General features: G+C 42.5%; 1 protein-coding gene across 2 annotated transcripts in view; it reads right to left on the bottom strand.

Moving 5' to 3' along the window:
• CEMIP2 (cell migration inducing hyaluronidase 2) overlaps positions 1-25,088 on the bottom strand; it is a 73,548-nt gene extending 48,460 nt beyond the window's left edge. Inside the window, exons 1-4 of one of the 2 annotated variants that reach the window (XM_037061679.1) lie at positions 25,011-25,088; positions 7,579-7,921; positions 3,546-3,686; positions 2,389-2,950 (exon numbers count right to left, since the gene is read on the bottom strand). In XM_037061679.1, coding sequence (XP_036917574.1) covers positions 2,389-2,950; positions 3,546-3,686; positions 7,579-7,909 — 1,034 coding nt within the window. In that variant the 5' untranslated portion in view covers positions 7,910-7,921; positions 25,011-25,088. Of the gene's footprint in view, positions 1-2,388; positions 2,951-3,545; positions 3,687-7,578; positions 7,922-23,958; positions 24,467-25,010 lie in introns of those variants that run through there. The other variant, XM_037061678.1, reaches the window with a different exon arrangement.
• Positions 25,089-26,832: the final 1,744 nt, after the last annotated feature.

The raw sequence follows: 26,832 nt of genomic DNA, 5'->3' as shown, positions 1-26,832 counted from the left end.
TCACAACTCTAATTCCTCCATCAAATCAGCAGCCATATTTTAAAGGCAACTGAGACACCAGTAGAATGTAACTGTCCCCCCCAAAAAGGTCAAACAAAATATTTGAAAATGTCATAGCTAATGATCACACGAGTCTAGAACAATAACAGCACAAAGAAACAAAAGTTGTGCCCTGGCTGGTATGGCTCAGTGGGCTGAGCACTAGCCTGTGGACCAAAAGGTTGCCAGTTCAATTCTCGGTCAGGGCACATGCCTTGGTTGCAGGCCAGGTCCCCAGTGAGGGGTACGTGAGGGGCAACTGTTCAATGTTCCTCTCGCACATCAATGTTTCACTTCCTCTCTTTCTCCCTTCTTTCCAGCTCTCTAAAAGTAAATAAATAAAATCTTTTAAAAAGGAAACAAAAGTTGTAACCCCTGGCATTACTGGATAATGAAAAAGTAGGAGTCTAACTTAGAAAAGACCATGCTTCACCACAATGTCTATGAACCACAGAAGTATGTACACACGTGCATCGAGAGGCTGGCAAAAGAACATTCAGGAGCACTTATTATAACAGAGGTCCAAACTGGGAAACCAACCAGCTAGGCAGGAGCAAATATATCGTGGCATAAGCACACAATCAAAAATGGACAGGAATGAACACGAGCCAGCATTACATGCAAGAACATAGCATATTTTGCCATGTATATACAAAAGTGTAAATGCCCACTTTTTAGCCCACATTTTTGAGGGGAAAGTAAGGATGCACAGTACTAATTCCCATGTATAACGCAGATTACACATGGTACTAAAACGTGGGTGCACATTATACACAGCAAAGTGTGGGTGAACAACTCCCAATAACAGAGTCAAGCAAAGCAACGAGATACAAAATGTGATAAAGTGTTTGTCCTCATTTATATCAAGTTCAAAAACAGGAATGCCTCACCTTTGGTATTCTCCACAAAATCAGGAGTGGTTACCTTTGGTGAGTAGAGGAAGTGATCCGTGAAAAGGAGACGGAAGGGGGGTGCCTCTGGGCTACTGGCAAAGTTCTATCTCATGAACTGGATGGTAGCTACACAGATATCACATCGTACCAAGTCACTGAATTCTATATCCTTGTTTTCAGCACTTTTCTGTATGTGTATTATATTTTATGAACATTTAAAGAAAACACTTCCGAGGTTTTGCACATGCACTACCTCTCTGTACAGACCTCCATCCAACTGCCTAGCGAGCACAGCCCTAAGCACCCTCCTCGACTTTGGGAAACCTCCACTGACCAAGCCAGGCCAGTGTGGGGGCTCCTCCTACCACACTCTCATTACTGCCTACAGATGCAGCAAGTGTCTTCTTGTTCAGGGCTTATCTGTTTAGGTCTCTGTTCATCCACCATCTCAATGGAAGGCTCTGAGACAGTGTCATTTTATCTAAGCTTCTACAGATACCCAGCTCTCAGCACCTCGGAAATGCTCCCTGGCCGGGAACAAAAGGCATTTTTAAAACATTACAGATCCCCTTTGTCTACTCACTTAACTTTCTCCAAATTTCTGTAGGTAATACTGCATTCCAACAACCAAATTTCCAAAGAAAAAACAATACCCAGATCAACCATCAAAAACAATAACTAAATCATTTCAATATGTGAGTTTTGAAATCTTCCTACATTCCACTGCAAATATTCCCCAACTTGATGAAGGACAGTAAGCAGAATTGAAACTTCTGTTTTTTGAATTAAGTGTTGAGCCAGCTTGCGGCTGCATTAGGAAATCATGGTTAACTAGAATACAGCACAAGAACCATAAATAGTAGAAATGATTCCTACTATGTCAATGAACTTCCTACCCCTCCTACTGGTTCCTTCCTCTCACCAGCCCTCCACAGTCCTGCGTCAATCAAACCAGCAGAGGCAACTCAGCAGGCAAAGGATTCCAAAAAAGAAAGAACAAGGAAACTAACTGTATGTTCCACCCTCTCAGGCTTTTAAGACAACTTTCACACGTTAGCAAGAAATTGGACCCTAACCTTTCAATTCCTAAATTGCTTCAGTTAGGCTGAGTTTCATATGACACACTTCAGGAGGTTATGCAAGAAGAAAGTAAATTGTCTTTAAACTGCCTGATCCCTTTTTTCCCAGTTCCATGTTTCCGTTCTTTTCACAACCTTGACACCGTTCATAAAAAGCTTCATAAACCAAAGCCAAGAAACCAGCTTCTGTAACCGGTATCCTGTCCCCCAGTCCCACGTTTCAAACCAAAAGAGACAACCAGACCTCTAAATGGTGGTGGCCATTCTGACCTGAGGCTGGCTGCGGTGTGTTGTGTCTTTCTCCACGCTCGCTCTCCTCTCATACAAACGTACTCTCTAACACAGAGCTGGGAAAGAGAGTACTAAGGTATGCCCACCTGTAGCCCAGGCCCTGGATCAGCTTACTTCCCAACCGGTCCTGGATCATCTGTATGGTTCCCTGTAAGAGGCTTTTGGCCGCTGAATCTCCTACAGCTATAGCAACAATCCGTCCGGGGTCCAGGACTCTCAAAAATTCCTGAAGTCGTCTGCTCTCATTGTGGTATTCGTGGGTATCAAACCTCACATTTTCCAAAATTTTGGCTGTGTCTTGGTCAATGACCCTCACATTGAGGCCCCTTAAAAAGTCCTTCTCAAAGGCATAGGAGCCGAAGGCCAAGCCTGAGGAATGCAGAGTCCGCGCCAACAACGTCCACGATGTCTTCTGTGCCCCATGTAACTCCAGTGTCCCGCCGGCTTCCACACCAATAAATTTTTTGCCAAATGTTGGCATACTTTCACCTTCATCTGACCTGCCATACAAGGCAATTGTCGCTTTGGATTTATAGCGGCATTTTTCTGCTCCAATATGAAGCGCCCCACCATCCCTGATCAGGATGTAACGAGTCCTCAAAGTAATATTTCTGGATCCATCTTTATCGTCCCCAAATACAAGCAGTCCTGTGGAGAACAACACTGGTGTCAGTCTACTTCTAAAACATTTTTCTGACACACAGAGAAATAATTTCATCTTAGGCTAGGAGGGGAACACTTTTGCAGTTAACTTGGGAAGAAAGAATGTACTAAGAGTCTCCTTAGAAAATTAAACCTCTTTTCAAAACATAGTGAAGAAAGAAATGAAGAGCTCGTAGCTCAACACACTAAAACGCCCATGCATGTGAGCTTCGATCCATTCCCTTTAGAAATAAATCATTCCCAGAAAACTATCTAGGAGCCTACAAACCTGAATCTCATTTTTACATGTTAACCATGTTCATTTTCTCATCATTCTCCACAGCTCTACCAAAGATCTGGCTACAAGAAATCACTTTCTGGGACTGTTTTCTCTTCTACAAATCAACGGTGTTGACTTGAGTGATTCTAAGGTCCTCTGGCTCTTGAATTCCATGGTTCTGCCTTAGGAACTTTTCACGTTTCTGTGGCTGGAGTGATACCACGTCCTGAAGACTAACAGTCTTCTACAGAAAGAACATCAGATGTGTCCTCATAGTAAAGAGCAAGCGTGCAGTTGCCATAGACAGTGACCATGACTTACCTCCATCCTGAATGACTATAGAATTCACTGTGGCATCTGAGGTCAGACGGAACATATCCCCCTCCTTGATAACAACTTGCTTTGCAGAATCCTGTCCTGGATCCCAATTCCTGAGACGAGGGTTCTGATCTGGGCAATTCTCTGTAAGACAATGCAATCTCAATACCCCATCAGCCCAACCAAATGCAAGGATACCTCTAGGCGAATCCAAGCTCTAGCATCATTTATTGCAATGTGCAACTAATGGGCTTACATATTTTAGTTCCCTGCCATAGGATGGAAATCCCACCCCTGCCAATCCAGCAGAGGAATGTCAAATCCATTACTTCCTCCACACATAGAAAAGGTGTCACCACAAAACTAAATTGCTACCATCTAATTCCGGTCAACCTCCATGAAGTGAAAATGGAATTCCCCTGAATCATCATCCACTCTAGAAGTAAATCAACAGTGAACTGTCCTTGGACCCACACTAGAAAGCTGTTTTGGAAAAGAAAGTATGTTCACAACATACTGGTCAATAAAAAAAGGAAACTGCTACGCAGTATGTATATTAGATCTTCCCGAGTTCTTTCCTGGGCACAGTGAATCCTTAGTAGGCGACAGGAGCACCTCTTCCCTCCAATGGCAGCAGCTGATAAATATCGCTAACTTCAGACATGTACTTTCCCCAACAAAACTGCAAGAAGCAAATGGCCAAAGACATGACTTCTCTTTTCAGAGATGAGGAAACCAGGGGTTAGAGAAGCCAACCCAAGATTACTGAGCACGTTGAGTGATGTGGAAGTTCCCCTTTCAGAAACGAGGATTACTTTACTGGCAGTGGCCCTTTACTAGAATTAGAACCTTCCTCTTGAATAGGTGATGATGAAAACATAAAAGTGTTCTCATTGCTACAGCTATTTAATGCATGAGCCCTTTGGTTTCTGCTACAATTTGAATGGGGCGGGGGGCGGATCATACCAATGTAGATCAACTAAAGACCAAGTATTAATACTTATTCATGATAAATTTGTCCACTTTATACTAGATGCCATAATAAAATTTATTTAAAATACATATACTTTACATTTTATAAATATAGTTATATATATAAAGCAATGAGGCCACAATCCTCCAATTTTATATTCCAGCTTGGGAGACAAAGCCACAATGTATGAAATACTTACATATTTAACAATATGGTAATTACTTTAGATGCAAAAGAGGTCAGAGAAAGGAAGGGTGAGGCAGCAAGTACCTGAGGCAGCGTCAGTGAAACAAGTAACAGAACAGGAAAATACGCTTGGTGATCGTATGAAGATGGTATATACACATTGGGAGATAATATGAGTAAAAGCAAAGAAACAGTGCTGCACAAATATATTTTTATAGAAAGAAAATTCTGATTCCTCCTTCTGAACATGTGTAACACTCATGCAAACATCTTATTTCTAATTGAATTTATTGGGGTGACATTGGGTAATAAAAGTATATATGTTTCAGGTGTACAACATGTTATTTCTAAGCACCCATGTTGCCCTGGGCTCACACTTTCTCTTTGCGGTGATAGGAACTACTACAGCTCAAATTAGTCCCATGAATTAAGACCCTGGACATCATGTCATGGAATTAATTCTTCTCATAGGAGCTCCACAGTCATTGTTATTTTATTCTGATAAATCAGTGATCATCACTGCTACTAAGAATAATCTCTAAACTTTCCTTCCCATCAAATAAACAAGAAATTTCTTAAATTTGTTCTGACTTAATACTGAGGATTCCTTGAACTTTTCTTCTAGCTCCTTCTCTTTCCATAAAACATCTAGCTGGAATTCCCCATAATGTTATATCAGAAGCAAATGTATGCCCCATGTATCAAACACTGTACCCAGCTACAAAGAAGGAAATCCAGTCTTGACACCTAGAGCCTACTACTGTTAAAATAGTTACACAACTCCACTTCATTGTTTATAATTATTCCCCAAGAGGGCATGTTTCATTAGAACCATCACCCAAAACTCCTGACTGTTTCCCTCCAATAAAGTATATTTAATGAGAAAATGTGTGGTCTGCCAAAAGCACTGAAAAATAGCTCAGTCCACCTCATCTTCCCAGCTACCCACTTGTTAAGCAGTGGGTGCATTATCAAAGTTATGTAAGAGCAATAACCACAGTGAGGCTGCCCCGAAAATATTTCAGCATACCAAATCTTTCCACTGATATTCTGCACTTATACTGCCAAAACTGAAACTGAAGAATGTTGATTCAACAATTCATCAGCAATTCAATGTCTTAGAAGGAATATAAAAACATCAGTTAAAGCCACAGATCTCAGCTCTGCTTTTCCACTAACCTAGCATCCCTTTTCTGAAAATTACTTGAAAAGAATGAATCAACAGCAAGTGAGCTTGGTTGTTCTGCAGGAGAAAAGAGGAAAGAATGTCAGTGCGATGTGCAATGAAGAGCACTGTTACAAGTTCACAACGTGGTCTACTGGTGTGATCCAGAAAGATGTTCATATGAACATCTCTCTCACTTCAGGTCTATGTAGAAGTATTGATACTGCCTCTCCCCAGAAACCTAAAGCCCATAAAAACCCCTAAATCACCCATGAACACAAAATTAAAACAATATTTATAAGTCTTATAAATGCTTCTCAAATGTTCTACCCATTTAAGGAGGCATCTAATTTGATAAAAACATGCTGTAGATGAAGAAAAGGAAGGTAAACTAGGGGGCCCAGCTACGGCTCTTCTGGTCTGCTGCTGCTGCTGCCACCACCGCCCGGGGCCTGTGATGGTCACATGTACAGATGGGATTCCACTACAAGGCTACTTTTTGTTGGTGCGGTGTTTAGACCAAATGACAATAAATGTCTTCAAAATCACCCCAAATAGCAACTTATTACCACCTGGAAAAGCAAAGGCCATCAAAAAATCAAAGCCTCCCTACAGGATGTTTAACTATGAAGTAACGAGTAATTTTTAGACAAATGATTCAGAAACCACACCTCCAAATGGATGTTTTCCTTCTAGGATATACACTGTTCCTCTAAAATATTTGAGGCCTCTCTCAGAACAGTCCCCAGGCAAGCCAGCTGCAAACTGCAGAACGCAAATCTTTTTTTTTTAGATTTTTATTTATTTATTTTTAGAGGGGAAGGGAAGGAGAGAGGGAGAGAAATATCAATGTATGGTTGCCTTTCATGCATCCCCTGCTGGGAACTGGCCTACAACCCAGGCATGTGCCCTGACTGGGAATCGAACCGCGATCCTCTGGTTCACAGGCCCGCGCTCAATCCACTGAGCTACACCAGCCAGGGCCAGAACGCAAATCTTATCATCTGAATTTATACTTGTAAAAAATCAATCAAATGTAGCTTATCATTACAGTAGTGATTTTTATCACTAAAACCTTTCGGCAGAAACTCATGCCTCCCACAAAGGAAAAACTGTGCTGCTACCAGAATTCAGTAAGGACCCTGAAACGGGCCCTTCGAATGGAAATACTCCAAGAATGTCTTCAGCACTGGGACAAAGTGACGGAATGGGGAGGAAGGGCCACCCCTTAATTCTTTCATTTCTCGTGGACTCTTTTAACAATGGCTCTCCTTCAGAAGTTATGCCTCACATTAATTAGTTATACGTGTATATCAAGTAGTTAGAGCCAACTTCAGATAAAAGAATTTTTTAATCTTACTCTGCTATTTCCTTCCCTCCTTCCCTTTCCTAGAATATGTTCTATTTTCCAAGTTAATTACCGTATTTTTCAGACTATAAGACTCACCTAGGTTTTAGAGGAGGAAAATAGGGAAAAAATTTTTGAAGCAAAAAATGTGGTAAAATGTCTAATAACATAAATAATATAATATTTCACCAATGTAAATATAAACAGAACAGCATTAACAACCATTACTCCTCCCAAATGGGGGGGAGGGTACATCGTAAAGTCTGCAAAATATGGTAACCCGGAAAATAAAGTACATAAATCAAAAAGCAAACAAACAAAAGAAAAGAGCATGTTCTATATGCACACACACACACACACTTACCATCTGGAGCATATTTTGAGGATATCCCTAAAATGACTGCAAGCGCAACAAAAAACGAGAAACTAGTAATAGCGAAGCAAATGAAAGTATTCTTGTGCCTCTTCTGCTTTTGGCTTTCTCCGTGGGTTTGCTGCTCTTCAGGTGAGAAAGCAAAGCTGGCGCGGGCTTCCTGTCTGATGGAGGGACATTTGGCTGAAGCTTGGCTCTTTGGAGGAGGAGGGGGACGCAGTGGGACAACCTTCCCTGGAACATAACCAGATGAGCGATGGCCGTTTCCATTCTGAGGTTGCAGGAAAGCAGGGGAGCGTCCCCTGGAATTAGTGGCATGCATGATACACCGTCACTGCGAAAAGAAAAAAAAAATTAAGGCTCAGAAATGTGAGAATTGGAATGGCTTTTTGTTCAGTGTGTTTTATGGTAGTAAACACATGCAACATAAAATTTATCATTTAAAACAACTTTTAAGTGTATAGTTCAGTGGCATCAAGGACATTCACAATGGTGCACAACCATCACCACCGTCCACTTCCAGGACTTTCTCATCCCAAACAGCAATTCTACACCCTTTCAGCAACAATGCCCCATTTGTACCTTCTCCTCAGTCCCTGGGAAACACTATAATGACTTTTTAAAATACCAAGTCAGCTTATATCCCTGTGTGGACAGAAAGAGATTCTAGCTCTGGCAGGTGTGGCTCCGTTTGTTAGAGCACTGTCCCATAACCAAAAGGTTGCGGGTTCAATTCCCAGTCAGGGCACACACCTAGGTTGCAAATTCAATCCTCAATGCTCCACCCCAGTATGGGTGCACAGAGGAAGCAACTGTTCAATTCTTCGCTCTCCCATCAATGTTTCTCTCCTGCTCTCCCCCTTCCTCTCTCTCTAAAAGCAATGAACAAAAATGTCCCCATGTGAGGATTTAAAAAAAATTTTTAAGGGCTTTCTAAGGAAAGTAACTTAACAGGGTAATCTGAGTATAAATTCCTAACTGGGCAGGTCATGGCAGGTAGTCACGCTCAGGCACAGAACTTATTTTTTTCATTTTTTTGTTTAATTATTGTTCAAGTACAGTTTTCTGTCTTTTACTCCCATCCCAGCCCACCTCCCCCCAGTTCTCCCCACCTCCCTCCCATTTCCTCCCCTGTTAGTTTTTGTCCAGGTGTCCTTTATATTTGTTCCTGTGAATCCTTCCCCTTCCCCCACCCCCAAACTCCCTCCCCTCTCCCCTCTGGTCCCTGTCAGCCTGTTCTGTATAGAACTTATTTAGCAAAAGGTTTATCTTTGCCTTAAGCAAGCCCTATTGTTTCTGCGCACGTGGGTGTACACTCCTTTGAAATGACTCCTTTCAGGCCCCGCAAGCAAAACCACCCTCAGGAGAGCACATAATCTTGAACTATCCTGTACTCTAACCGCTGCCTTGCTTCCTCCCACGTTATGCAATCTTCCTAAAATTCCCTGCAAGAAAGAAGTTGCAAACCGCTGTTCTAGAAAGTGTTTTTAAGTTTTCTCAGTCTCTTGCAATCTTGCTTCCAGGTATATCCTGTTTGGTTCAAATAAATTTTTATTAAAAATCTCTACAGATTTGGACATTCTTACACTGACACCTAATATAATAAACTATTATTTGTATTTCACTAATCACCTTCACTAATCGTCTTCTAATACCCCTGCTTCTCAATGCCGGCTGCACATTATAGTCACCTGCTAATGTTAATGCCTACCCCCCCTTCAAACAATTAAGTCAGAATCTAAGCACCGGTAACCTTCCAAATGTGCCCCTCCCAACATGTTTCTAGTGAGCACCTAGGCTGAGAGCTACTCTTCTATGGCAAACGTCCTCAATTGTCACTGTGCATAAGAATCACCAGGGAAGCTTGTTAAAAAGGTAGATTCTTGGGCTCTCCACCCCTGTGATTCTGGGTCCGTTGGTGCAAAAAGAGCTCTGGGCTTTACATTTTTAAAACAATATCCTGGCGACACAGAAGCAGGTGCTCATAATTTGAGTACCATTATTCTAAGATCTTCAAATTGAAGGCCACAGGTCACAGGAGGAGCCCAGGGAGGCCCTAACAACTTCCAACAGACAAGCACTCGTGCTTAGTGTTTCATTTCCCCACTGGATTCATCTCGTGGTAAACGGAGTTACGTATTTTTTACTTTTATGATCTCTTAACTGTACACTGTGAATTCATTTAGGGGGAAAGTCTGAACTCCGTATTATCTCTTTAAATCCTCCAACTCCTTTTTAAAAATAGCAGATATTCAAATATGATTAAGATGATCAAAAAACAGCTAACATTCATAGAGCACTCACTGCCAGGCACTGTCCCTAACACTTCATGTGTATTAACTCATTTAACACATTTAATACAACAAATCTATAGGTAGATGCATTATCCCCATTTTACACACGAGAAACTGAGACCAAGAAAGGTTAATTAGCTAGTACACAGGAGAACCAGGACGCAAACCCAAGTACTTTTACTCTACAGTTCAGGCTCTTAAGACTTACACTAATGTGTTTTTCAAAGCAAGTGAGAGGCGGTAATTTCAAAGAGTGAGTTTTTGCAAGGGTGCAGCTAGAACTGTGTTGCAAGGGCATAGTAATGTTTCAGAAATTCTTTATATGGAAGTTCAACAGACTATACATGGTTCTTTATTGCCCAAAAGAAGCTGACACACACAAAAAACACAGTCCTTTTTAAAATATTCTTTATAGTAAGCACTTGTGAGTTTTTGAATGAAAGAGTAAGTTTTGATGAAACTTTACTAACTTTACTGTTTCTTTGCCAAGTGAAAACACAGAAAGATAGTATCTTTGCTGTGTCTTGCTACACACTGCCCTTAATGCAATGAGTATGAGTAATTAAGATGTGCTCAGTAGCTTCAGAAATGTGACGTTCAACCTCTTCCATTACTTCCTTTCCTCAACAACTAGAGCATCTCCGAGTCACCCAACTTCATTCAATACCCTTATAATGAATCCCCCTCCACTCTTGCCAAAACAGTAAGATCCTAGTAATGTGGGTATCTCCAAACTGCTCTAAACTACAGCAAATCCATTAATGCAAAATGTGGTCATTAAAGAAACCACAAATAAGTGTTCCCAGGAACCAAATGACCCTGAACTTAATGGGGACAGAAAGGACATCTAAGCAGGAACTGATGCTGATTTTACATCCAGCAAAGAACATTCTGTGTGTGTCTGTCAAAAGCACTCAGTTTGTAGGGTTTAGATGAAGCTTAAGCTCCAGGACTCAGGGAAAACAGCCAGTGTAAGGTGCCGCGTGTGCCAAGGTGCAGTATGAAACAATGGAAACAACCTGCCGGAACCAACAGAGTATAACAAAGACCGCTTTATGTCCATCAGCTATCAAAGACAGGACCAAAGCAGGTATTCTTGAGTGCCAGCCTCACCAGGCGGGGAGGGGAATCGTGACTGTGCTGTGCTCTGAAGGGAGCGAAAATCTTTTGTTTGAGGCTGTGATCATCGGACACTTCATTGTTGCAGGGTGAGAAAGACTGTTCCTTGAAGGGCTGCAGAGCCCTCTGTGGGAGACAATGTGTCACCAGATGTACGGCAATAAAATAAAGGGCAGGGAGAGGCTAAATGAAGTCACCAACCCACTGGGAGTAATTTGTGTCTTCACATTCACAAAATGGTATTTTCTACCAAGAAAACTCAGATGGTGTCCACCCCAAATTGAAATATCAATAAATCAAAAATAATCATGGTGGTGTTTTCCCTATACCCCTCTGCAAAACTGTACTTTCCTACACACATATTCTGAGCCCACTAGCTGTTTTACTGAAACATATATAAATGCAAAAAAAGCATTTTTCTAAGTATAACCAAAAAATAGTTTATGCAAATATCCTCAATTTATTACAATTTTTAAAGATATATGGTACAAATACAATGTTTTAGAATTTCACTTTCCATTTATATGAGTTTACATTAGGAATAGTATTATGAAACAATTACTTTAAAATATACTGATTGCTACTTACAGATTTTAATTATTAATGAGAAAAAGCTGACAATTCACTCACTGAAGAAGCAATCGTGAGCTCTTGTGGTCCTTAGCTCTTGTGCTCCTGTTGTTTCTTGTGGAAGAAACTACAAAAGATTTACAGCATCCCCTCGAAATGCAATTCCTAAATTCGATTTGAAATCACTTGATTTAAGGCAGAATGAAACTGATCAAAGAAATACTGTGAAAATGACAGTCAGGATCCCAGGCTATCTCAACAGTGACTGTTTAATCTATAAGGGTGTTAAAATCTGTAGCACTAATTTGAGTTTGGGATCCTGAGAACAAAAGAAAAACCTAATAGAGGAGAGAGGATGAGTTTCCTCTGGCTTTCAAGATTTCACGGCAAGTACTATTAGTTACTTTAAAATTTTTACTAAAGACCAATGTTTTTTACTTAATACACAGTAAATTCATTTAAATCATTCTTAGTGGGAAGCACATACTATATAGAAGGGACACATCCATAGTTAATGACACATTTTAGGACATACTACAGCCTTTGGTAAACTTCTAAGCATAATCCAAATGGGGCATAACCAAAGTCATTCATACTGAATTTAGGGGGGGGAAAAACTCCACAAAGGTTTTCAAGCACAATTTTTGTTATTTTGACGTTCCTTGAAAGAGTTATCTTACAAGTATTTACTGTGATTAATAGAAAGTGGTAGCCCAAAAGGCTTGGTAATAAAAATAAAATCATGCAATCAAAACTCTGCACAGGAAATTTAGGCAAATATTTAAAGTAGATAATGAAAGAAACTACTAAGAATATGGAAACATCACGCCAATTGACAAAATGCAAATACAAATGCTGAAAAGGGGTAAACATTCAAAACCCAGTACTTTTGTCTAATTCTTAGTTGCCCTCACAAAAAAAGAAGAAAAAAAAAAACATCTTAAAAACCTGCTGTCATTTTAAATAAAATTGTTACTTGGATAAAAGAATGTATAACCTCAAATAGTTACTCAAGGTGGGATTGGTTTATACAGTGGTAAGAGCATTCAATTAATTTATTTGGTAGCATGTTACAATAAGTAATCAAAAAAGTAATTTTTTAAAAAATTTCAATACTAAAGAAGATTGTTGGGGGTAAACTATAAAAAGAACATGCTTTTAAGAAAATTCAGCTATTTTCATTATTTAAAGTTTTCAAACATGGTGCCTATCTCATCCATTGAAAACTTCTCAGGATTTCACAAGTTCCCTGCCTGTTTTCTCCTGTTCTCTGTTTAAAACTCTTATTAGATTGTCTTGCTTTTTGTCTTATGTTTCAGTTAATATATGTACTTGTCCACCTGTCCATCTCCTACAGTTGACTACTAGCCTCTTAAAAGCAGGGATGAGGTCTTAATACTGATCTTAGCATTCTCCCAGGAGCTTACACATAGTAGGTACTCAATAAATGCTTGTTGAACTTAGGTCACAATTTCTATCTCTCTTTCTCCTCCCTCCCTCTCTCTCTCTCTCTCTCTCACACACACACATCTCATATACACATATACACACAGAAATTTTGCATTCAATCCTTCTTCAACATCCGTGAGGCTCTCAGAAACGTGTCTAATCTCTCTGTATCAGGTTCCCAGAATTGGGGAAAAACTGAAAATGTTTACTCCTTCAAGCAAAAAAAGTCAATGCACTAATTTTTACAAAATGCAATCCTACTACACAATCTGGTGGGCAAAAAGTATTAATAACAACCACTAACGGGAATTTGAAAGACAAAGAGCAGCAAGCTATCTAGACAAGTTCAATCTTTCACAATATGTTGTAACAGTTTTAACACCACCATGAAATGCAGTCGGCACATAGGAAAAAAAGAAAATGTTCCATTCCACTTCACATTGTTCTGCTGGGAGCCAGCAAATGCTGTGATGAAAGGGAAAGTCGGGAAAGTCTTCTCAATGCAGAGACAGCAGCAGTAACTCAAAACTAAGAAGGGCTCTTGAAAAGGGCTGAGTTTTCATGCTCTTTCTAACTGCTGAGATGCTAATATAGAAGATAAATTCACTTCCATACCCTTGTAGGCCCTATGATAGATAAGCTCCATCATCCAGCCCCACCAACCCAACACAGAGGGCCTACTGCTGACGCCGGGCCCTGCATCTTGGCCCCTCCACTCTGAACATCTACAGAAAATGCAGTGGTGTTGACTCATGTAAGCTCTTTTAAATCCTGCTTACGCTTGTTATGAGAACATATGTTTTCATGGAAAATCCAGGCTGGTACGAGTAGGCAAGAAGCTGGCATGGTCTCATCAAGTATTTTTCTTCTCTGATCAAAGACATAATTCTTAAAACAGTATCCAACCTACAGTCCTGACAGGCTACAGTCTTTTTACAAGAGTTTCAGTATAACTATCCAAAATCTTTTATTGAGGTCGAAGTCGGTCTTTACAACATACTGACTCATGTGCTCATCACGGCAATAAGTAAAACACACCAGGAAGAGAGGTGTTCACGGGTTTCCATGGACACAAAGGACAGATGTTCATAACCTCCCGTAATTATGAGCTAATAAAGTTGTAACCACTCCTAATGGCCTTGAACTTTCAGTAAACGGTTCCACATTCCAATTTTCCGCTTTAGGAGAAAAACGACAGAGATTAACATCAAGGTGATTTTCAGGCTTGGGGTTTTTTGAGGGGCTGGGACACAGGGTGTTTCATTTAGTTTTTTAGATTCAGCTCATGCCTGCAGTTATAGATAAACAATGTGCTCAACACGTCAATCATACAAAAGTGTTCAGTAAGGAATAAACTTAAAAGGTTGACTTTTAGGGCCTTTAATTTGTCAAATTATCAAATATATATTTAAATGTGATCAATATTCTCATGAAGACTGTGATTTTTAAACTATGTATTTAAATACACAGTTACATAGTATAAAAATTTTCAGAAACATATGTTGAAACAAAGAGTTTTCCGGAGGGATACTTTTGCATATAGTTTAGAGGAATATCTTTCATTACATATTCTATTCCCAGAGCATTCAGGGTAAAATACATCTTTCTACAACCACTATGAAGAAATTCAACATAAATGCTAGGTCTAAACCTATAACTTTTTGAAAATATAAAACAGATAAACGGTGAGGGTAAATGAAGTTCAATTTAGTTCAGAGATGCGCTTTGCTTTGTTTAGGCTTAGTCCCAAAGAATCAAATACCCTGCGATCTCAAGACAGGACAATGCTTTCATACGGTTGCACACGACACATTCTCCATTCATTACCCATTACCGTACTTTTCTACTTATCTTAGCCCTTCTGTCTTTTCCTCCCCACTGTCAAAATCAAGATGAGCACTATCCCCTGCAACCGTCTGACACATTCCCAAGAAACAAGACATTCCGCCGTTAGTTCACTTACAATGATTCTGGGTCACTTGTACTAAGCTGATCATACCCAGGCCAACGTTTAGAGGTGGAAGGGGAATGCACCAACCTTTCGTTATAACCCTCTCTCAATGAAGTGACAGGATAAGGGGCTGAGAAACTTTCATTCCACTCCCCTACCTTCTTTTCAAACTTCGTTGACTTAGACACGTATGATGAATGATATTCCCCCAAATTAAACTACTATTATCTGTAAACACCAACATATACCAGACTTTCTAGTTTGGTACCACGTATTGTTCTCATTAGCTCCTCCCTGAAAAGGAAACAACTCTCCCAGTATATGTTAACTGTTAAAACATCATACAGAAAAATAAGCAATATTTCAAACACAGAGTCCTAAATGGACTAAATTTGCTGAAAAAAAAATTGGGGGGCCACTAAGCATTTGAGCTGGAATAAACATGTGAGTTAGAAAAAACATGTGTGTGTTTTCCTGCTTAGAAATTCACTGTTCAGTTAAGCTATAGTGTACTCTTGCTAGAAAACTATTGTCAAGGAATAGTAAATCCTTGGAAAACAAAAATTAGCTACAAAGTCTAAGAGTTTGCTTTTATTGAAAACAACAAGACAAATGCTTATGGATCTGTATTAAAGGAATTCAGGTTGGCAAGTTAGCTACAATCATGATAGTGGATATACCCTCAGCAAGTGACATCGGAATCTCCTAGTAAAATATGGAGCCCTCAAAACAAAGAATCTTTATGTATAATATCTAATGCCCAAACTAAACCAAGTGAATACTTTCCTGTTTTTAAAGTTAGGTAAGTGACCTTTAAGAAATATTTTAATTCATTTATTCCTCTCATTTATCCCAGGGACACCAGGCAGATGTCTAACTTTTCTGCCACCACGTAACTCATTAATCCTGTCTTTTTTCCAAGTCCATTAAGTATGTCCTTGAAAAGCAAGGCTTGACCCTAAAGCCAAGATGGCTGATGGAGCGAAAAGGCGGGAGACACTAGCGTGGGCAACAAAAGAGAAGCAGAAGCGGAAGAATACAGATCTACACACCCACGGTGTGACAATCTACAGAAAGGGTGACAGTGCAGAATATCCTACACTCCCTGCCCCATCAAAAAATAAAAAATGTTAAAAAATAAAGTCCATAGGCCTCTGGGTGGAAGAACTAAGGGGCAAACAAAACTGGAGGAAGATTGTTTCTCGGGGTGGAAAGCTGGAGAAAGAAGAAGGTCACGTTACCTACCAGTCTCCTGCTTTTCACTTGTTTCCTTTTTCCGCCTATTATTCCTCAGATTCTTTTTTTCTCCTTAATTCTTTCCTTTGAAAGGCTGTTCTGCTTTCTCTTCTCCCTCCCAATTCTCCTGAGACCACCCCCCTTCGCCCTCGCGCCCCCCTGGCTGGGAGGACACAGCGGAAAGGCTCCCAACCTGCTGACAGTGACGGATGGCTGTGCAGAGGCACACAATGGCAGGCACAGGCATGTCATCAGCCTTGCAGCTGGCCTCTGAAAGAAAGAACCCAAACCAAAGTCTGACCTGAGGGAGGCTGATTTAATTAAGGTCACAGCGAAGGGCAGAGCTGCCTGTGCGCTGAATTCTCTGTCAAGCACCAGGGACAAAGCTTTAAAATACTCCCCAAGAAGAAAGATCCAGGGAAGTTATGTGGTAGAATGTTAAAAGGTGGGGGGGGGGGGGGGNAATGTTAACTGGGGGGGGGGGGGGGGAGCGGGGGGATGACCTGTAGAGATGTGTTTGATAAATAGGCACAGATGTACCAAAAGTTCATGATCTAGTGATATACAAACATCAAAATGCAGGAACAATAGGAAACGTATAACGAGTATGTTTTGACACGCCTTTCCAACTAAGAAATATTCCAGATGAATAATGAGATGTGCAGACTGAAGAGATCCAGAGCTACTCAATCCAGGATCAAAGCAAAGTGTCTATTAATGGCAGGGCCAGGACCAGAACACAAGTGTACTATTTCTCATATCTACAACACAGCCTATTTTAAATATAGTCCTAACCACTGAGGGTAAAGCCTTGCCAAAAGGGGAACACATTCAAGTCTGAGCATCCATAAGACAAGGACTCTGCTATAGGATGGGGACCTAGCAATGCAAAAAAGACTACACATAGTCTCTCCCTTCAAGGAGCTCAAAGGCCAGGACTGAAGGGGTCGGGAGATAACCAGAGTAATCAAGTAAATACCATGCATGCTGGGGCAAAGAGACTGGGCTGATGAATCTAAAGAACTGATCACCTGAGTTTATTAAATCTCTACGAAGGGAACAGAGTTTACAGTTTTAAGAGCCCTGGCAAACTTACTTGCCCAAATGTATATAATCAGACCACTCCTAATAGTTTCTTTACTTTGTGTGTGTGAACTAAAATCCACCACTGACCTCTGCCACTAAAATGACAACAGACCATCTAGCAGTGACCATTGGGGGCCGGGAGGAACAGTCTTATGACGTCCTTTGTATTCTCTGGAAGGTAGAGTCACTTGCAAAGGAGTTCCAGGCCAAAATACAAAACAGTCAGCCACAGTCCCTGTCCTCCTGGGTCATATGAAACCTACACCTACCAAAGGAACCTTATTACACCTCCTCCACAGTCCCCTTGATGTTCCTCAAAATTCGAGAGTGCCAGAGAGAAAAAAGGCAGGACCCCCAGTGAACGAGCACCTCTCAGCACTAGAGCGGTGGTGGAACTTTGCATGGCTGAACAGAGAGAGAATACAATCAGCAGGGCATGCAAAAGGGGGCTGCGTGATGAGCTCAAATGATGCAAGCACAAGCAGGGAGCAAGAGGAAAGACTTTGAGGTTAAAGCCAAGCTCAGATGACAGTAACCAGGCAGCTGGGGAAAGTTATCCATGAGCTGACCATACATTGTGAAGGCTGGCCACATGGTAAGAACAGACAGTGTCTAAATCAGTGCAGGCTCTTGGAAAAGCAGCAATTACATTCATCAAAAAACATTATTAACCGTGCTGAAAAGACAATTCACCTCCCATTTGACCTTTCAGCTATACATTCATACGCAACCTACTTCCTACTGGACAAAGAGCTTCTCAACATTGCTAGAACTTTGTTTCTGTCTTGAGGATGCCAAGAATGACTGGGGAAGGGCTATCATGAAACACCTGTTAAACAATTAAAGCCACATCCTTTGCATTAATGAGGTATAATAGTTTTTAAATCCTCACATAAAGTTTATTTTTTATACTGGTGGCACGGATGGCATTAAACAAACGATGTTGTGTATGTTCCTTTGTACCACAGTAAGAAAACCAAACAATAAGTCATTTTTTCTGAAACAGAAATCAGGCACTTGTCCCTGTGCTGAACTTAAGCTTTCCAATCACTGTAATACTATTAATTAGTTTTCCAACCTCATTGTAAGTAAAGAAACAATTCACCCTTCAAGGAAGTGAGTCCCTATTGGTGGAGGCCATTAAGACAACAGAAAGCTGATCAGCTCCAAGTACAACCCAATAATGAGGCAAAGAGCCCCAAATCAACATCAATTTCACTCTTTGGAGAAACTTCGCAATCAAACGTAACTGGGACATCTCATTTGTGGTAGATGTTCACATGTTTCAAGACACATCAAACTCAGAATCAACCAGGACAATTCTTTTCTCCGCGGCTCACTATGGATTGCCTAAAGTTGCAACCCTTTCAGGAAACAATAGCGTTCCATTGGACTTCTGCGCAGCGAAAAGCCGGTTTTTAAAGACATTAAAGCTAAGACTGCCAGAGCTCTTCTGGGCAAACTTCACAAGATAAAACCCCATCAAGAGTTGCCTGGTTTTTGCTTCTTGTCCAAACTAAGATGAAGTCCTGATAAAATAAATGTAAAATGTTTATCACTTGTCATCATGTGATGAAAACAAATGCCCTGTTACAAATCTGGCTGAAAGGTTAGTGTAATACAGTTTTGAAGCACCTGTGCCCACTAGTTCAGAGGACTGATTTGTTTGGCGATAGCAACTTTGTGTTTTAGGTCATACATAGCTTCTGAGTCTGTTTCCCTTTTTTTAAAACAGACATTTTAATAAAGACCCTATGCCTCCTTCATCATTGTGTTGTTCACAACAACCAGTACACCACCTTGCACATCTTAGGAATGCAATAAAATATTTGCTAAACACAGTTCCTGGCGACCAGCATTAAAGGCTTCCAATAAAGGAAGTACAGGGAAAAGAAAAGAATGTGCAAACATTGTTATGTGCTTCTACCCAGTGATTCATAACACAAACCCGAATAATATTTCCAGGAACTTGGTTTTTTCCTTTTTAAAAAGTTCACTTCTGCCCTGGCTGGTGTAGCTCAGTGGATTGAGCGTGGGCCTGCGAACCAGAGGATCGAGGTTCGATTCTCAGTCAAGGCACATGCCTGGGTTGCAGGCCAGTTCCCAGCAGGGGACACAGGAGAGGCAACCAAACATTGGTATTTCTCTCCCTTTCTCCTTCCCTTCCCCTCTAAAGATAAACAAATAAAATCTTTAAAAAAAATTAAAAGTTCACTTCTACAATACTTGAAATTTCTTTACTATATATAGAAAATGCAAGTTTACATTGAGGGTCTTATTTGACAAACATTTATTGCAAGTAACATTACCCCATTATATGCACATATCATGTGTAAATTCTCCCAAAGAAAAAAGTTAAGAGTGTCTGCCTTAAACTTGGGTGCAATGAATTTCTAAGCCCAAATGCAAATAATTTCACCTTAAAACATTAAAATAACTAAATTACTAACAAAACCAAACAGTAACAAATTAGAGTACATTGGAGGGAAAAATGCTAACTGGAAATAGACAAAGGCGTTTTTGTCCCTGCTTAGCCATTAATTTACAATATGACCTTACCTAATTAGTTTGCCTCTCTGGGTCTCGACTTCCTCATTTTACTATTATTTTTAAGGCCCTTTAAAACAGCATGCTAAGATTCAGCATGTGTTAACACAAACTTGAAAACTCATTTACATTCACACTGCCCTCCTCCCCAGAAAAGACACATTGAATATGATGATTTTAAACATCCGAGTATGGGTTTCTGTCAAAGGCCATTTATTAAAATGTCAAGATCTTGACATTTTAACCTCAAGTCTTGAAATGGAACTTCAGTCCATTTCAAGACCAGAAGTAAGGCAAGTATGTTAAATAAGTAGTGCTTAAAGAGTCAAGTTTCACGTAGACAGCAGCTGCTGTTATTGAGAGAACAGCATATTTTTTTTCAGCGTAGTTGAAAATTACATCTCTTTACAAATGGAGAGAACTAGTTAAACTAGGGTGATTTTATCCATTTATTTTTCAGTTACAGCTGAGATACAACTATATTGTTTTCAGGTGTACAACACAGTGATCAGACATTTAGAGACCTAATGAAGTATCACTCCAAAAAATCCAGTACCCATCTAGCAAGGATGACTTTATGGTCTCAACAATGCAGGTGCACAGCTTTCTCTTCCTTTTTCATACTCATCGTGCTAGGATAGAGAGAGGAAAGCTATGGAAGTCACAGAACAGACCCAGACAAACTCCTCTCAACTGATGTACTACACTACACAGCCCATCCTTCCAAGCAGTGCTCCAAGCCAAATGCAATGAAAAGATTTCCAAAGGCTAGGATGCCTGAACAAACGAGGAATGCCATGTGACAAGAGCTAACCTCAAGTCTGAAGACTTGCACAATTCAAACAAAACAGAAATCTGTGACTGACATCCATCAGAATACCTTATGACTTATCTTTATTTATGGCTTTAAAAAGAACATATTTTGAAAGTACCTTTTGATACCAAAAGACACTAGCTTGTGTGGTACTTTATCATATACACAGCAGGTTAAATCTGAGTTAATCCTCCAAGAATTCCATTATGTTTTCTGAATTTTACAGATGAAGAAGCAAAGTGTGAAAAATTGGAGGATTTGCCCAATAACAAATGTTTAGCAACTGTCAGATTCTTGTTTTAAACTCAGTTCTTATTTCAAGTCCTCTAATCTTTACATTTTGAAATGGTACTTTTGATGAGTTTTCAGTCCCTACTATGTTTTCTGATTTAGGAAATTTTACTTTTGCTTAAATTCCTCTGCCTTCCTCCCCCCCAAAAAGCTCTGGTCCTCCTTTGGGTTCTCAAAGCATTCTACACATAATACTCTAAACACACATTTACTGGGCCTCCTCATTGTTCATTTCCTTTTCTCCGAGGCTAGACTCATTTCTTCTATAGCAGAGATTGTCTCATCTGCCTTTACAGATGGAAGCCACCACACATCACCATGGCTCCCTGCCACCTCCCAAGCTTCAGTCACTCTATCCAACTCCCTCCCTCAAACAACAAGAACACTCCACAGAGCTGGCAGACATTCAGTTTGCTTCTGTAGAGTCTGACACACAATAGGTGATGAATAATTGTTAGTTAAATGGATGGTGGCGGGAGGGTGCATGATGCAATGTTCATATTTTACAGCACTTTACAAGCTACACATTTACCTACAGCATCCCAAGTGAGCCTTAAACTGTGAATTTAATAGCAATCATTTACATTTTCTTTAGTGGCCCTGACCAGGTGGCTCAGTTGGTTAGAGTCATCTCATATACAAAGACTGCGGGTTCAGTCCCCAGTCAGGGCACATACAAGAAGCAACCGACGAATGCACAAGTAAGTGGAATAACAAATCCCTCGCTCGCTCTGTCTGTCTATCTCTTGTTCTATCAATATATAAAAATAAGTTTTTTAAATTTTTCTTTAGTGTAGTTCATCACATCATCATTCTCAATTTCAGAAATTTGCCCAGAGGTGCCTAGCTAATAAGTAGCAGCATTTTAATTTCAGTATGGCCCACAACTACTTGACTCTCTTGCTTTTCTTCTCTATATCCAAGGTTGCTTGCTCAAGAATAGGCTTGAACAGGAATTGCCCTGGCTGGTGTGGCTCAATGGATTTAGTGCTGTCCTGTGAACCACAGAATCACTGGTTCAATTCCCAGTCAGGGCACATGCCTGGGTTGTGGGCCAGGTCCCCAGTACCGGGCGTGTGAGAGGCAACCACACACTGCTGTTTCTCTCCCTTACTCCCTCCCTTCCCCTCTGCCTAAAAAGAAACAAATAAAATCTTTTTTAAAAAGGAACACGAGTAAGGTGTTGTCCCATTCTGGTTTCCAGTTGTGAAACCGGAGACTTCCGAAAATCTGTGGGTTACAGGCCAGATCAAGAAGGGAGGCTTTACTCAATTAGCTGTTACAAGGGACATCATGTAAGATTCATTGATTCAACTTCCCTGTCCACACACAGTGACTAGTCCTCAGCTTGCTCACTTGGGCACAGACTGTTAAAGCAGAACAAGTGATGACTCAGAATTCACTTCCAACCTCAATTATCTGAGCCTGTAAACACACATTCATGAGATAAAAAACATTACAGGGGCTGACTTGAAAGCCAGAAAACTGACTTCCCAGTTTCACTCCCAAGCACTGTGATCCTGTAAAGCACATACACAGAAAGCTGAGGGGAGTGATTTTAATGTAAAGCACCAAAAGGTGCTACACTCAATATTTACTAAGCCGAGGAAGTAAATATTACAGCATTTTCAGCATTTCAGTAAATATACAGCATTTTCTTCAGCTTTGCCCAAAATGCAAAACTCAAAGAGCCCTTTGAATAGCCAAAGGCACACAACCAGAGTATGATGCCCAGACCCACTTGGAAAGCAGCAAGCTTCTTTCAAGGGTTAAAGAAACAGCGACAGCTCCATTCTAGCCAACCAAATAACCTTAAGGCCGAATCCTTTCATTGTGTTTGTTTTTAACACAGAGCTATTTCCAACAGGCATGCCTGGCTGTCACGAAGACGCAGGCCCTCCCTCAGGTCAGGTGAAACCTTCCTCCAACCCCATTTCCTCTAAATTCTTCTCACTTTGTTCTGGTAAGAGGTCAGGAAGACAGCGACGTAGGCTCTACACGTGCAATAATTATGCAACATCACATTGTCACCCCCAAGCAAGACGAGTCAACACTGTGAGTGGCTCCTATGCGTAATGAAACTTCTTAACACTAAACACTCTATTCCTAACCCCTACTGCTGATGAAAGGAGACATGAATGAAAGCCTGTTTTCCTAACCTTACCTAGAGAATTTAAGTGAGCGATTTCTGCTCCACGGCTAGGTCTGGTGATACGCATCACCACTCAGCAGAGAGTATCGAGGGATGTCAGGTCCTAGGTTTTACCGCCAGGGATGTAGCAACTAGCATGAACTGCAGCATTTTGGGATCCTCGGGGTCTCTCCCCACACTTTGCCAAGACCTCACAACTCTGCATTGGAAAGATGCAGCCTCACCATTGAGGCTGGTGTCCAGTGCTAAGCTGCACACGATTTTAAAGCCTCGCTTTACTTTAACAGAAAGAGAGGTGGGAGTAAGGGCCCACCAACCCCAGGGAAGAGTAAAAAGACAAAGATCAACCCAAAGGCACACACGCGCGCGCGCGGACTGAAGCCGAGACTCTGCAACACACATTCCATCAACCTTTCACTGTAGGCGGCTTCCTGTGGGGCTTATTCCCCCACGCCAGCCCTCTCCAGAAAGTTTGAGGCTGTTCACAGACTTTCAAAGGTCCATTGTTTCCTTCCCCTTAAACGTACTGAAAAGAGAGAGGGAGAGAAAGAAGTCACAGACCGAAGGTTCCCAAAGACCCTTTCTTATGGTGAAGATTTACTCAGGGGTAGTCTCGTTACTTCCAATCCAAAGAAGGAAAAGGAGGCGCGCAGTGATAAGGGGGTGGGGGGAGGGTAATGCGAGGATGTGGGGGGAGTGAGAGGATGTTTTCCATTTCAGCAGAAATGCCCAAATGCCAAACCGCCGGGAGCAGGGAAGGTGCGGGGGTTGGAGAGGGAATCCTGGTCTGCGTTTTCACAGTGGCCCCCAGGGGGCAGCAAGGGAGGCGGGGCGGAGGGCGGGTGGCCCCATCTCTTCTTACCTTTCCCCCTCCCGTTTAGCGTCGGCTAATTCAGGTGCCTACACAGCGGTCCAAAGAGACCCGGCCGAGCTCTTGGCGTCCTCGGCTTCGGGTCTCCTCTCCATGGCCAGGGAGCCCCTTGAGCCTCGGCGCCTTCGGCCGCTGCGGCTGCTTTTATGAAACTGGCAGCCGCAGCCGCAGCCTGGAGGTGAAACTGTCCTCCCTGAAGTGACGCGGCCTTCCCTCCGCCTCCTCCTCCCCCTTTTCCAGTCCCGAGCCTCCCGGGCAGGGGCCTCGGCTCGCAGTATACCGGAGCAGCTGCACCGCTTTCCTGCTCCTTCCCCTTCGGGAGGAAGAGGAGGAGAATCGCAGCCCCGGAGGAGCGGGCCGGAGCGTCCCGGCGACTATGGAGAGGAGGCGGCAGCACCAGGCAGAGCGCGTTCCCCGGAGTCGCGCTTGTCCCTGGTCGGCGGGCGCCGCGGCTTGCTAAGGTCGCGCTCAGCCTCCGCCAGCCAGACAAGCAACCCGGCTCTCCTGGGCCGAGGGTTGCGGATCCGGCGGGCGGGGAGTCAGAATCCAGGAGGTGGAGGGAGAGGAGGAGCCTGAGGCGGGAGGAGGCGGTGGCCGCGCATGGCTCCTCCCGCCACACCGGCTCCGCTCGCTCGAGCTGCGGGCTACGGCACTCAGAGCCTGTCGCTGGGCTCCCGGGGACCTCTGTCCCGCGCACCGCTGGCGGGGCAGGCTGCCCAACCTACGCCTGGAGCTGCAGCCGAGAACTTCTTCCCTGCTGTGCCGCTAGCCCCGGACCTGGCTAAACCTGACCCAGCGCTCCCAGTACTTCCCGGCTGAGCTTGACTCTGCCCCCGCATCACCTTCAGCTGAGCCTGACTGTGCACTCCCATTACCTCCCAGCTGAGCCTGACACCGCGGCCGCATCCCCCACGGCTGAGCTGGACACCGCGCCTTCATCGCTCCCGGCTGAGCGGAACTCTGCGCCCCATCACCCCGAAGGGACTTCCGCAACTCCCGCACATTTTCAGCTTGTCCAGCCACAGCGGCACGACCGCCCCCACCTGGCCAATAAGGACGCTGGGTCCTTAGCCTGTTGGGAAGAACGAGCCAGCTCCCCGGGTCAGGACAGCTCCTCGCACAGCTCTGACAGCACACTGCTCTAAAGTCAGAATAAATACACCTACGTCTCCCCACGCCCCCTGCCCGCGCCACTCAGGAATGGCTGCCGCTGAAGCCCCTCCCCGGCCCACCCCAGTGCCTGAGTACCTCTGTAAGGACGCACCCACCGGCGTTAGGGTGGCACCGCTCACCACCACCGCGCCCCTCGGGGATCTGCTCTTAGGAAGGAAAAGCTTGGCTCCAGCTGAGGGCGAGGCCGGAGCTTGATCAGTCAGACCTAGGAGTAGCAGCAGGATTGCCAAATCCGGGCCGTCATCATCCTTTATTTAATTCGGAATTGGGAGTTTTCCCGATAGAGAACTCTTTCAGTAAGTACTGTAAGATAGATAAAGTTGTTCCGTTTTCAGAATGGGTTTTTTTTTTCCTTTTAATAAAAACTCAGTCATGTAACCATGACACACCCAGCNCTTGATCAGTCAGACCTAGGAGTAGCAGCAGGATTGCCAAATCCGGGCCGTCATCATCCTTTATTTAATTCGGAATTGGGAGTTTTCCCGATAGAGAACTCTTTCAGTAAGTACTGTAAGATAGATAAAGTTGTTCCGTTTTCAGAATGGGTTTTTTTTTCCTTTTAATAAAAACTCAGTCATGTAACCATGACACACCCAGCAGGCGACAAGGAGAATTTCTTATTTCAAGAGTTGTTTCAGGACTTTGTAGGAATTAATGTTCCTGAATCTTAGCTGATGATAACAGTTCCCTCGAGCATTTTGAAAATATTGGATTACCAAGCCTCACACCTACTGAATCAGAGGGGCCTGGAATATCTAAGTTTGAGAAACAGTGCTAAAGAGCATCCTCAAATTAAAGCTCTGGAAAGATACCTGCAAAACAGCAACACGGTTCAGTAGTAAGACCTTAAAGAAACACCCAAATTTGGGAGCCACAGTCCCTTCTGAAAGAGGGAGCACCGTGCTTTAAAAATAAGGAAGATGGCTTTCAATGACCAACTGGCTTTCAGTGACCAACTGGCTTTCAATGACAACGGTTTCAGTGGTTCAAGGGTGAAATGTTTAGGAACATGGCTTATAAAGCCCTGCCCTGACCAGCGTGGCTCAGTTGGTTTCTCATTGATCGCCAGTTCTATTCAGGTGTGAGCACAGGCCTGGGTTGCAGGTCCAGGAGGGCGTGTGCAAGAGGCAACTGGTTGATGTTTTTCTCCCTCCGTCTAAATAAATAAATACCTAAAGTCTTTAAAATAAAAAAAAAATTCAGAACAGGAATTGTGTCACCCCATATGGTAGGCCAAAAAATACACCTCCCCCCTCCCCGCCAAGATATTATGTCCTAATCCTAGGATCTGGAAATATTCCTTTATATGCAGAGTCTTTGCTGATGGGATTTAACTAAGGGTCCTGATTTGGGGAGGTTATCCTGGGTTATCAGGATGAGCGCTGGCAGCAGTCTGGTGTATCTTTATAAAAGGAAGGCAGAGAGGAGATCTGACACACAGATAAGGTCATGTGACCCTGGAAGCAGAGATTGGAGTGATGCAGCCACAAGTCAAGAGATGCCAGCAGCCACCAGAAGCTGGAAGAGAAGCAAGTGAGGGCTCTCCCCTAGAGCCTCCAGAGAGAGAACAGCTCTGTTGACAGCTGGATTCCAGTTCCGAGAAACTGATTTAGGGCCTCAGGCCTGGGAGAATAAATACCTACTTTTTGTGATAGCAGCCACAGGAAACAAAACACCCCCCGTGGCTGGTGT

This window comes from Sturnira hondurensis, unplaced genomic scaffold (assembly GCF_014824575.4).
Source record: "Sturnira hondurensis isolate 20B ecotype Veracruz unplaced genomic scaffold, ASM1482457v3 Scaffold0013515, whole genome shotgun sequence".
NCBI classification, from domain to species: Eukaryota; Metazoa; Chordata; class Mammalia; order Chiroptera; family Phyllostomidae; genus Sturnira; species Sturnira hondurensis.
The sequence above is the reverse complement of the archived record's forward strand: the minus strand, read 5'-3'. Positions and strand labels throughout refer to the sequence as shown.